Genomic DNA, 12,062 nt, shown 5'->3' with positions numbered 1-12,062 from the left:
TTGTTTCTAAATGTTTTCTACAATAACTTCACACTGAAAAGCCTTTTGCAGAAACATTTGTTTTCCTTACTGCTTTCTACCTTTTTCCTGACAGCTGAAGTTTGGGTGAGACTTCTGCTTGATTTATGCTTATTGTCATGCTAAAAATCCTTCTGTGGTAACTAGTGTGAAAGGAAAATCTGACTTGCCTCAAAAAAACCCTCAATAAATGATTTTGGTGTTTTAGAAGCTGAATAGGGTTATATATTTGATAGGAGCTTAAACAGTTAAAAACCTAGGTTTCTCAGAGTTGTATATAAAACCCCAGTCTTGTGTTGGTTGTAACTTTACAACTAGAAGGAAATGGCTAATTATTTGCAGTTTGTCCAGGAACTGGCTTGATGTAATACAAAGAAACTTGATTCTCACATAAAGGAGCACAGCAAACGAGTAAAAGAAAAGGCTTAGTGATTTTTCTCTGAAACACATTCAGCTTGGTTTAAAATACAAAAGTTTTCAAAATCCTTTGTGTTGTATTAGAGGAAAGTGTGTTAGCAAGCAGAGGTCCTGCAGCTTATGCAGACCACACACAGCTTGTTAAAAATAGCCTTGGCTTGGAGTTGTGCATTGCAGTGCTGTGTGTTGTGTGTTGAGCACTCCAGGCTTGAGAAACCAGTGAGGAATAAGCAGAGTCCCTGATTGTTAGGGAGGACGATTGTGTGCTTCTGAGCAAATAAGTACAGATCTCCAAGCGCAAATTGCTGAGGAGAATCACATCCAGGCTCCCTTGAGCAGATGGAAGGGTGCTGAAATAATGAGCCTTTTGATAGCAGAGCAGTGGTCCTGAAGGCATTCTTTGCCATTATGAAAATACATAAAACTGTTTCTCTTGTTCAGTCCTGTGGGTGCTGAATACTGCTGGGGCATAGGAGAATATTGAACTCCAGACAAGGCAGATGCTTTTCCTGCTGTTTGTCTCTGCTGGCAGGTGAAAGAAAAGTCTCCTTCTGGCTCAGGTTCACTAAAGATGGCTCAATGCCTGAATTTCTGCTGTCCTGCAGGGCCTTCTAATAACATGCATATTCTGAAGACATGTGTTCATTCCTGCAACTTCTCTGTTCAGCAGCTTTAAAGTGGAGCATGACAAATACACTGTGGGTTTTGGTCATTTGGGCTGCTTCCCAGTAATGACTCCCTTTCAAACAGCAGGGCTTTGATTTGCTGTCCCAAAAAGAGAATTTAGTATGAAGCTAAGCCATTAATTACAAAGATTTTTTTTTACATTTTACTGTTGCATTTTGCAATTGGCATTGAGCAATGGTAGCTTTTTCAAATGTATGATAAAAAATAAAAAAGAGTCTTTAGCTACTCTGCTCCATGTGACTGAAATGGCTTTTTTTTACATTTGAGTCTTGAAAAAATTTCATGAAATGAAATTGCAGTGAAAATGCAGGATAGAAATCTTGTGCATAAGATTACAGAGCTTTGGTCACACTTGGATGACAGTGCTGGCAAAAGAGGAGGTAGAGAAAGTTTATTCTTTTGTACAACTCTCCAGATAACAGCAATGCTCCATTTGTAGGCAGCATTATCTTTAGCTTGGCTTTTGGTCTGCAAAGTGTCAGCATGAGTGCAAATGGTTTGGAATGAACACTTTGTTTTCAACTTGCAGGACTAAGTCATTGCAGCTGAGAGGAGTAAGGGATTTATGGGGTTTTTTTTTTTGTGAAAGCAGGCCCTGTTCCTCCATCTCAGTCTCCCTGGCTGGCTGGTCTGCCCTGTTTTGTGCCCCATTCCATCTGAAAAGAAAGGATTATGGTTACAGGAATGCTCCTCTCCTGCTTGCACTTTGGCACATTTTTCAAGCATTTTTCAACAAAATTTGTCATTTGATATGCTGGTTGACTTTGTTTTTCTTGGAAGGTCTGCTGTGATCATCATGTTCTGCATGGTCATATATAATTTATTTTTGTTGTCAGCTACTCTTGAGAATGAATCACTTGGGTAAATCCTAACAGGACTAACAACGTGGGAGGTGTCATGAAATCCCTCAGGAGCTCCAACCTTGTTGAAGTTTAGTAAAGCTGTAATGCAGGATCACTTGTGTTACTTCAAGAATATAATAGTTCAGTAGCATGTTGTGTAGGAGCTTTGGTAATGAAATGGTGAGCATGTAAAAATTATATTTTCATAGCAATTTTTGAAGTGGTGGATCGAGCTGGTTGTCCCCCTGTTAGCTTTATTGCAATCTTATTGGTGCAATCTTATTTCTCTCTCAACTTGTATTCTCTTCATTCCAAAGTAAAACTGATTCAGTAATAGAAATATCCCAAGAGGTTAGAGAATGGCCAATTTCTACCAGCTCTGGAGGAGTTTGGTTTCTCTAGGTCCTGCTGGCACTACTTGTCCTGCAGAAGGCTTGCACAGAAGCTGTCAGCAGCAAATTGAAGAGTTCAAACAAAACAAGCTCCTCTCAAGCCCCAAACAGCAGAATACTGAAATATGAGCTCCAAGTTGAATACTTCTGATGTTTCCAGTAAAGGAGAACCAGAGAGTATCTGCAGAGGCAGTTAGAGATTTTTTTTTCCATCTTGTTTGCAGAAATTTCTGTTTCTGGAAGTGCAAATCAATTCTTATGTTTAAGAGCATAGGTTCTTACCTCGTTTCCTGACTATGGTCACATAAAATTGAAGTGAATTTCTTTCACTTCAATTATCTTCAGTTTATTTGTTTTACTGGAGGTCTACTCCTTTGCAAGTTCCCAGTTTGAGTATTCTGCCAGTTATTCTTGATAAGATGAAATTATTTCTCTGCGTTCACCAGGGTTAGCAATGTGTCTCAAGTTAGCATTAGAAATTGTATATTGAAATATGTCTAATACAGCCATTCTGATGGACTTCCAATAATTTAACTTCAGCTATCCCTGGGGCACTCCATAAATGCACCCTGCAATTCAATGCATTCCTTCTTATCATTGCTCTTCATTAATAGTCTTTTTGCCAATTTCCATCCCTGAAACAGTACTGCTATCAAAGCCACAGCAAATTAATTTTCCATCCTATTTAATAATGATAATCTGTATCAAATGCTTTATTAAAGACAAGATATTCCACATAATTATTAATCAGTATTTATTTAGCATTACAAATTTTGCATGTGGTAATCAGAAAAAGTTGCTCCAGGAGTTTGACCTGTGCTTGAAAGATGTTTAGTTGTTGCTGGATGAGTACTTTCCAGTGGGAAACTTGCATTGAGGAAAAAGAAAATAGTTTGGGTAGGAGTTTTAAACATAGACTTTGAACATAGCCTCTGAGAAATTATCTTCTGCCACGTCCAGCACCAAGATTTTAATGTTCTCTGTATATCCTTGCAGTGAAAATCTGTCTATTGTGTCTTTTTTCAGCCTCCACGACAGAAAGATGTGTATAATAGGACTGAGCATCCTAATGGAATTGCAGAACCGACCCCCTGCAGTGGATGCTGTGGCTGCCCAGATTGTTCCTTCAATCCTCCTCCTCTTCCTGGGCTTAAAGCAAGTCTGCGCCTCCCGAGAGCTCACAGAACACGAGGAGCATGCTAAAGATGAAAAACACTTTGCAGAAGATAATGGTAAAATCTCCCCTTTTCACATTGTGGATTTTGTCTGGATTTAATTTAAAGGGGGTAAGAAATTGCAGTTTGTTTTTAAGACTCGTTAGTCTGCTGAAAATATAACTCGGCTTACTGGCTGCTTGAAATACCATCTTAGGAGTTGATTTTTCCTCCCAAAGTGTGGTCAAAACGTTTCAAGGTGTTAACATCTAACATTTTGTGGAAGGGTAGTGTTGGTTTAAGAGTAATTTGCAGGTAAATATGCTCTGTCCTCTCACAGGCAGCAGGAATTTGCCAGGACTCCACTGGATATATTCTTATTTCCTGGAAACAATCTATTTGTAGTACCCAACTGTTTGAAAGACCTTCTTGGTTGAATTTTGAAGGAGATCCTGGCAGATCTTCTTGGTCCAAATGCAAAGTTGTTCTGCAAAGTGGGGTTTGAGACATCTGAGGTTCCTTGAGCAGACAGACCTCTAACCTCTGTGTATGCCAGAAGAGAAAAAACATCAAAAAATGCTTTACAGAAGGGATTGTGGGGAGGGAATTATGCTCAGCATTGCAGGCAAATCTGTTTGGCAAGGAGTAGGAGATAAATGTTTTGAGGTCTGAAAATTAGATTGGATGTAAGCAGATTATGTAATCCACTCGAATTTCACACATGATTGTTCTGTAATGGAATCACAGAATTCTTCTCAATACATAGGAATACAGTATGGAAAGAGCACAGGAATTTTCAAATCTCTGTCCTGTGATTCAGTCCCTGCTCACTGCATGTTTATTCATCTTTATTCTTTCTAAACTAACACAGGAGGAGCTGCACGTTTGGAATTGAAGTTTTTTTAATTTTTTTTTTTTTTTAATTTTTTCTGATTATAAGTCAGAAATATTTTTCCTTAAGTAAGAAAGTATTTAGAATTGCAGGTTGTAGTTGCACCTAACTCAGGAGGTCATAATTTCATAAGCAGAGTAGAAGGTAACACCACTTAACATGTTGGTTTAAGTTGTTCAAATGAGGGAACACTCTGAAGAAGAGCAGGCAGACAATTGGTCTACAGATGGTTTTCTCATGGTTTTTTGTTCATTTGTGAATTCTGTGCAAGTCTCTGTCTGCAATTTAAAAAGCAGAGGGATGGACCACTTCATGGAAGAGATTTCCTCCAAATTTTTGGATCCTGTAATTGCACAATGACTGCATAAATGAAAGAAGAAAAAAGATGGCAGTTTCACATTCCTCAGGTCTGCGTAGAAACAAAAGTTTAACTGATCTTAAACGTAGGAAATGTTTCAACAGCTTCATTTCCCAAAACTTTGAAGATTTTGGGGGAAGGATGTCAAGCAAAAACCTAGATCTACGAATTGTTTTTAATTCATAAATCATTCTTTCCTTACAGTTTTTAAACTTTGTTTTACAAAAACATATCAATGCTTTTGCAGAAGAGATCCCAAGTGATGAGGATGAGACGAATGAGGTGAGCCAGGCAATGCAGGAGAACCATGCTGGAGGAGGAGGTGGCAGTGCTGGAGGTGGAGAGGAAGAGGATGAAGATGATGATGATGATGACGACTGGGATGAAGATGCATTGGAAGAGACTGCTCTTGAAGGGTTCAGCACACCTCTTGACCTGGAGAATGGTGTTGATGAATACCAGTTTTTCACACAAGCACTTCTAAGTAGGTGTTTGCTGGTTGGCAGAATGATGTAACATGATTAAATTACTTCTAGGTGTTTATGGCCATCACTGGGAAAAACCCTTTTCTTTGTTACAAGTGATAGTTAAGATTACTGAAACTGGAAAATGTGATCTTGCTTTATGATGTTAGTCCCAAGATTTTTTGGCTTACTGGTGCTGCAAAAAACAAATGGCAAGAAATACAGCCAGAGCTTAATTCTCTTCACGTTCTCCCTCAGAATTTTTCAATCACAGCCTAAATAAATGGGGCTTGGTCAATAGAGACTCCTATATAGAGAAATATTTGTCACCTTCTAGATGTTAATGGAGAAATTATTTTCTCCCTTTCCTGTTTGACTAATCCTCTTGCTTTTAGTTTTCACGAGTTTTAAATGAGAATTTTCAATTCGCATTGTCATGAATAATGGCCACATGGCTAACTTTCTGTTTCAGAAAGCAGAGCATGTAATTAAGTTCCCCAAAAATGGATTACCTCTGTTAGAGTGGGAATTCTGTGCAAAAGAAAACCAACAGGAATACTGATCAACGTTTTGCAGCGCAGATTCTGCTTTAAAACCAACCAGAAATTCCGCGCGTTTCGCTTTGCTATTCTGAAATTGAAATTCTGAAATTCACTCGTGTGTTCATTTTTTTGTCCCTTTTCTGTCCTTGCCCTGTCCTGGCAGCGGTGCAGAGCCGTGATGCAGCCTGGTACCACTCCCTGACTGCCCCCCTGAGCGAGGATCAGAAGAAACAGCTGCAGGAGATCTACACATTAGCAGAGCACCGCAGAACCGCCGCAGGTCAGTCGCTTCCCTGGCCCAGTTCTGTTGCAGAAATGTTGGAAATGTTTCCAAACTGTAACAACAACCTCTGTGCTAATTAACATTTTCCAGGAAGCGTGAGCAGGATATCATGATTACATTATTCCTTGCCTGGAAGTGTGTGTTATTCAGAGTAAGTTTACTGTTGCTTCTGATTAATTGACTTCTCGTTGACTTGTGCTGCTGTTTGAACAGGGTATGGACTGGTTTTGTATAATCTAACATTTAAAATGAAGGACAGATTAAGGCAATATCTACCTGCCAGCCAGGCATTTGATGAAGGTTGCTATCAATTATGATGTTTTAACAGTTTTGTAACTTTTTAACCACTCTCATTGCCTTTGCAGTCAGTGTGAGGTTTTAGATCTATAGAAAGCTTGCATAGTGGAAAATAAATTCAGATTTAATCAGAAAGAATGCAGAACAGTGTAACACAGACTGATTCTGTAAAGGCTTATTTTCTCACCTCTGTTGTAGAGGTGTGCACATTTATGCCTTTACAGAAAATCTGAGTATAATTTATTCCTGTCACTGCATTTAGGGAATGAAATTTTTATTCAGCTGGGAGTTTTTTCCATAACTTTGCATTCTTAGCTGAGCTGTATTCTCTCGACAAAGGTGTTCTCTGTAGACTGTTTTTCATATCCTTTTCCTTTGAATTCTAGAGACTAAGACAATAGAACAACAAAGTGGCTACACATTTGACAACAAAGGACTGATCACAGCATTTAACTTTGCTGGAAGTACTCCTGGTGGCAACTGAAGGATTGACAAAGGTCAATGGGAAGGATCTCATCATTACATTTTCTTGAAATCATCGTGACTTCTGAGTGATAGGGGAGGGTGATTCAATGCTGCTGAAGGTTTTCTGGAAAATGGCAGTGTGCTTCCCCCACCAGAATGCTCTTTCTAACCAGCTACTGTAATGTACAAATTCTTGTGGTGTTTTTATAATTTGATGGACTGAAAGGAAACGTTTGTCCTCGAGGAACCTGAATGGCTAGGAGGGGCCAGGCTGCATCTAATTGAGTTGCACTTCTCAGGTTTTTGCTGTGCAGAATTGATAGATTCATATGGATAACAGTGCCTTCTGTTGTACATGGATTGCCTGAACAAATGGATTTTGGAGTGCATTATAATTTTTTAAGTGTAAGGACATTTCTTGATACACTGTAAGCCTTGGTTCCATGTTTTCCAATCACCTGCTTTTTACTGCTGGGTTCAATTGTCTGTTGGTTGCATACAAATTGCTGGATTCAGAATATCATCCCACCTTCCCTGTTGGGTGCAGACCAAATGAGTAGAGGAAGGTGTTGGAGTCGCAAAACACACACTGGTTATGTCAAAAGGTCTTAACAGAATGGCAGATTTTCCCTTGATGCAGTGGTCTTGAATTATTTCTCTTAGATATGAATTCAACTCATGGAGTTACAATGGCTTGCCTGGCAGGTGGTTAAATCTACATCAATATTAGCTCCTGCCTGGACAACTGCTGTGGCCCTCTCATGTAGATGTTCTACATGGCAACTTATTTCTGCTATTATTGATGAATTTTGGATTATGTGTGGGATAATCTCTTCTGGTTTTATTCATTCATGACCATTCCAGTGGTAGTACTGAATAACATGGTACAAAATGTTTCCAATATTTTATTTATTTTGGTAGAAGAAGAACAGCTTCAAACTTACTTCTTCTGTGATTGTATTTCTGGTCTGCATTGCAGGTGGTTATTCTTGTCCCATGCTGAAATTCCTTTATCTGACAGATCTTTTCCTCAATTTTGAGGACTGGTTTTGCCAGATATTAGGAAAAATTTCCTCACTGGAGGGAATGGTCGCACATTGGAACAGGTTGCCTAGGGAAGTGGTGGAATCAACACCCCTGGAAGTGTTAAAAACACATGGATGTGGCACTTAGGGACAGAGTTTAGCAGTGAACTCGGGGTTAACAGTTGTCCTGATGATTTTAGAAGTCTTTTCCAGCCCAGAGGGTTCTGTAGAACGAGATGTTTGGGGATAAATTCATTTAGAGAGGCAGTGCTAGCAGTACTAATTGGAATAGATGCCTCTCCTTTAGGTCTGTTGGGATCACAGAGCTGTAGCAAAAAGCAGTAGGGGTGCTTTAGAATGTGAAGTTTGGATTGGAGATAAAACATTTAGACCACATTTTGTCTCTCTGTGTTAATTTCTTTATGATTTAGAAATATTTACCAAGCAATCTTAAACACATACTGATAATCTATTTCTTTACTGATAATCTATTTGTTTAAAAGTCAAAATCTCTCCCATACCCCAATCAAATTTTCCACAACTGCAGTAAATTAGACTGCTGGCCCTGTGCAGTGCTGGAGCTTTGATTTTTGTAATTCTAGTTGAGTCTGGTAAATCTGAAGCACTCTGTGCCTTGGCTTCTGGAAAAGGCCAGAAGTTTTCTGCCTTTTCCTTCTGGAATTGTCCTAGCCTGGCAGCTGTGGAGCAGAAGGTTCCCTGTGCTTTCCTGTTTCCTGCACCTTTGTGTCAAACTCTAAGGCTGTTCTCTGCTTCCTTTCATTTTTTTAAATTTTTTTTTTCCCTCCTTTCCCCAGCAGCTACAGAGCAACATTGCCCTGGTTCCTGTAGGTTTTTCACTGATGCTACTTAGTTAGTAGCAGCAGTGAAAATGTCTCACTTTTAGGCCTGTTGAACATGCTGAAAACTTTGAGAATTCCAGGGTGTCTATTTCCAAAAGGGAACAATCTGCTGAGCTGCATTGGACAGACTCTTTAAGCTCAAGCAGCAGAGGGCCAGGATATTTAAAATAAATATCCTTTATTTTAAATGTCAGGTTAGGAAAATTGCAGATCACTTTGACTATTGACTGAGACAGTAAGTAGGAAAGCATTACCTCCAATTTGTTGAGGAGTTTATCAGAAAACACAGAAGTTTTGAAATCCTTCACAAATCTAAGAAAAGGGGTTTGGAAGTTCAGGGCATGGGCACCTTCTCTCTTACCTGTCAATTGAAGTTAAGTACCAGGCAGGTAAACTGTTTAAGCCCTTTATTATTTTATTAAAAGAAACAAGATTGTCAAGTTGGGTTTCTTTTAAAGCCCATTTGCCTTCTCTACACTGACATGCAGAGGAGAAGATGGAATTATTTTTCTTCCACTAATGAGGTTGCTTGCACAGTCACAGGCTAATATTTAGGAGTTGATGTGTTCAAGGTAAAATCTGCTTTTTGCACAGCATCATCTTGGTGTCACTCAGCTGAACTGTGGCTGCTCCCTAGTTCTGCTTCTTGTATACTTTTCAAATCAACTGCTAAGAAAATTTCATCCAGATGTTTTGTACAAAGAGTTGAATCAGCAGCGTGGAGTTGGGAATCTTTGTTGTCTGTTTTGCAGTGGGGTCAGAGATGTCTGAGGGAATGGCATGTAAAAAAAAAGGTTAAATGCCTTTCCCTTCCCAGAAGATTAATGAGCAAATGTTTCTACTGGCAAAAGCAAATGTTAATTATTGTATTCCTTTTTTTTTGAAAAGGGTTTTCATCCCAAAAGATTTATTGGGCTCTAGCCTCCACTTTAACATGTGGTTCTCTTTTAACACGATAAATACCCGTTTGTACATGATCATAACTAGGTAATGGATTTTAGGTGTTTCTTTCTGAGCTGTGTCCAGCTTTGTACTACATTAAAGGGAGAGTAACACAAATGTGCATTTACTGTCTCACTTTGAAGCCAAGGGAATCATGGAATGTCAGATACCAGCACTGCCAACCAAGCATGATGTGTTTGCCATTGGAAGGACTGAGAATCTGATTTTGCCATTCCAACTTGCCATTGGAAGGACTGAGAATCATGAATGTATTGCAAAATAAAACAAAGGCTGATAACTGGTGACCTGTGTTGCCCTGTGCCCACATTCCCAAAGTGTCAGGATGATCCAATGGGCACCACAGTGGCTTTACACAGGAAATCAGTGTTATGGGGTTTATAATCATAGCAAATGTGAACTTACAAAGCTGCTTTTCGAGATAAAATTAACTGATCCTGAGTATTGAACTGCATATGCTGTTTTGTCACTCGTGAAAGGAAAATAACAATCACTACATGTTTTGGCTGCTTCTTTTTGCTCTCTCTTTTTCAGCATTGAAGTACTTGGTTTGCTTTCATTACAAAGCAGAGTCTTTAATCACAATAGCCAGCTCCAGGAAGAGTGCAGAATATCAAGCTGAGGAAAAAGTTAAAAAACCCCAAACCTCAACAATCCCCTAAAACCCACATGTGCACAATCTGACTGAAATGAATGTGCTTTGGGAGTGTAAGGCAGAATATGTAAAGAATGTTACACAAAATGATACTGTGAGATTCTTTGCTTTAGGGAACAAGGCTGCCTGTGGGGTGTCAGGGAGCCATGAAATGCTCTGCTTTGGGATTTGCCCTTTGCCTGGCAGTTTGTGACTTTAGATTCCATCTTGCATTGGAGAGGAGAGATGGTAGGACAGTAGAGATTTTTTTTTTCTTACTACAAAGCAAGAGTCTGTCTTGAGATTTTAGTTAGACAACATGAATGATTAACTGTCCTGTTTCCAGAAACTTTTCTTTTTCTTCCCTCCTTTTCTTTTTTTTGTCAACTACAATGTAATTGGATATTCCAGGGAGTTTTCAAAATACCTGAAAAGGTAAACCTTCAACAGTTTTTATAAAATCTCTTTTTCTTGAAGCAATGCAATTCATCAGTTGCATTTCTCTCTGTAGAATACTCTCATTTGACAACACAGATGGTACAGAACTTCAAAAGCCTTATGCCTGTGGTTTGATGAGCCTCTCTCTGATTTATTCCTTAATATTGGCACTTTGCAGCATTCCCAGTGTTACCTAGATCTTTTGGACAAGCATCCAAGAACTCTGTCTCATGCCTACATTTGGGAAGAGAACGTGCTTGGGCAGCCCCAAATTTGGTGCAAGTTCAAGTTCCTTTGGACTTGAGATCAGAAAACGATTTTGTTTGCAAGTTGTTCATATCAGAAAAACGAGGTGAAAGTGGTGTATTAATGCTAGAATTCTCTTTACATGATGTGTAGAGAGAAGACTATGCATAAGCAGGTTATTTTTAGGAAACAGAAGAACTATAGCCTCTGAAGAAAGTACAAACCAATAAATATTTATATAAAAGTGCATGAGGCAAAAAAAAATTAATGCAAGACAATATGAGCAAGACACATTCTTTGATCCCAGCTGTAATGTTTATTTTTCATTGCCAAACACTTGTGTGACACTTGTTTTTGATTGCATGTGCTGTTGGAATAACGCCTGACAGAAATCACATGAAATGTTTTGGGGCTCAGAAAGACACCAAAGAGGCCATGCAGATTTCTTTTGATATTAAAAGCAAAGAGATGAGCCCATGGCTGCTGTGACTGGAGGGAGCCTGCTGGGTGCTACATTAGCAGATTGAATTGCAGGATCATCACCTTTGTACAAAAACCTGAAATAACTAAACTGTGGGTTGGCTTTGAGGGCAGGAATTGACAAATGCAAAGCATGCATTGATGACAAGAAGAACCTCTTCCAAGCTTAAAGAATTCTGTACAGTGTTCTCCAAAGCTGTGCTGAATTTGCTTTAAAAACAGTAATAAATCTTATTGCTTAGGTCGAATGTTACATCTGTTGTGCATTTATATGGGAAGAATAATGTTTCTTAAAAAAATGTAACATGCCACCTACCAAGGAGCCAAATCTCATTTTATAGCTGCTCTTCATACAGCCATAAAACATTTTTTTGCAAGAACATCCGAGAATTAATTTTAAACAAATGTGTGTGTTATGCAGAGTTAATATGTGCATTTGTGTAGCATTTGTGTGTTTGTTAATCCCTGACTCGTGAAAGCAACTGTTCACTTACACACATTGGCTGTGAAAGAACATAACTGATGTTTGATGCACAACATCCAAACACAATTCTCAAAATACCAAGCCAGTGAAGACAATCATCTGCACCAGAGTTTGGGCCAGTCCT

The 12,062-nt window shown here is 39.0% G+C and overlaps 1 protein-coding gene across 2 annotated transcripts in view; it reads left to right on the top strand.

Annotated features, from left to right (window-relative positions):
* IPO8 (importin 8) overlaps positions 1-11,707 on the top strand; it is a 40,789-nt gene extending 29,082 nt beyond the window's left edge. The window contains exons 22-26 of one of the 2 annotated variants that reach the window (XM_085049447.1): positions 3,383-3,588; positions 5,008-5,244; positions 5,930-6,046; positions 6,140-6,200; positions 6,733-11,707. In XM_085049447.1, the coding sequence (XP_084905573.1) occupies positions 3,383-3,588; positions 5,008-5,244; positions 5,930-6,046; positions 6,140-6,162 (583 nt within the window). In that variant the 3' untranslated portion in view covers positions 6,163-6,200; positions 6,733-11,707. The remainder of the gene's footprint in view (positions 1-3,382; positions 3,589-5,007; positions 5,245-5,929; positions 6,047-6,139; positions 6,201-6,732) is intronic. The other variant, XM_085049446.1, reaches the window with a different exon arrangement.
* Positions 11,708-12,062: the final 355 nt, after the last annotated feature.

The sequence above is a fragment of the Lichenostomus cassidix genome, chromosome 1Ab, assembly GCF_008360975.1.
Source record: "Lichenostomus cassidix isolate B80296 chromosome 1Ab, HeHo_3.0, whole genome shotgun sequence".
NCBI classification, from domain to species: Eukaryota; Metazoa; Chordata; class Aves; order Passeriformes; family Meliphagidae; genus Lichenostomus; species Lichenostomus cassidix.
This window is presented reverse-complemented; position numbering and strand designations above follow the sequence as displayed.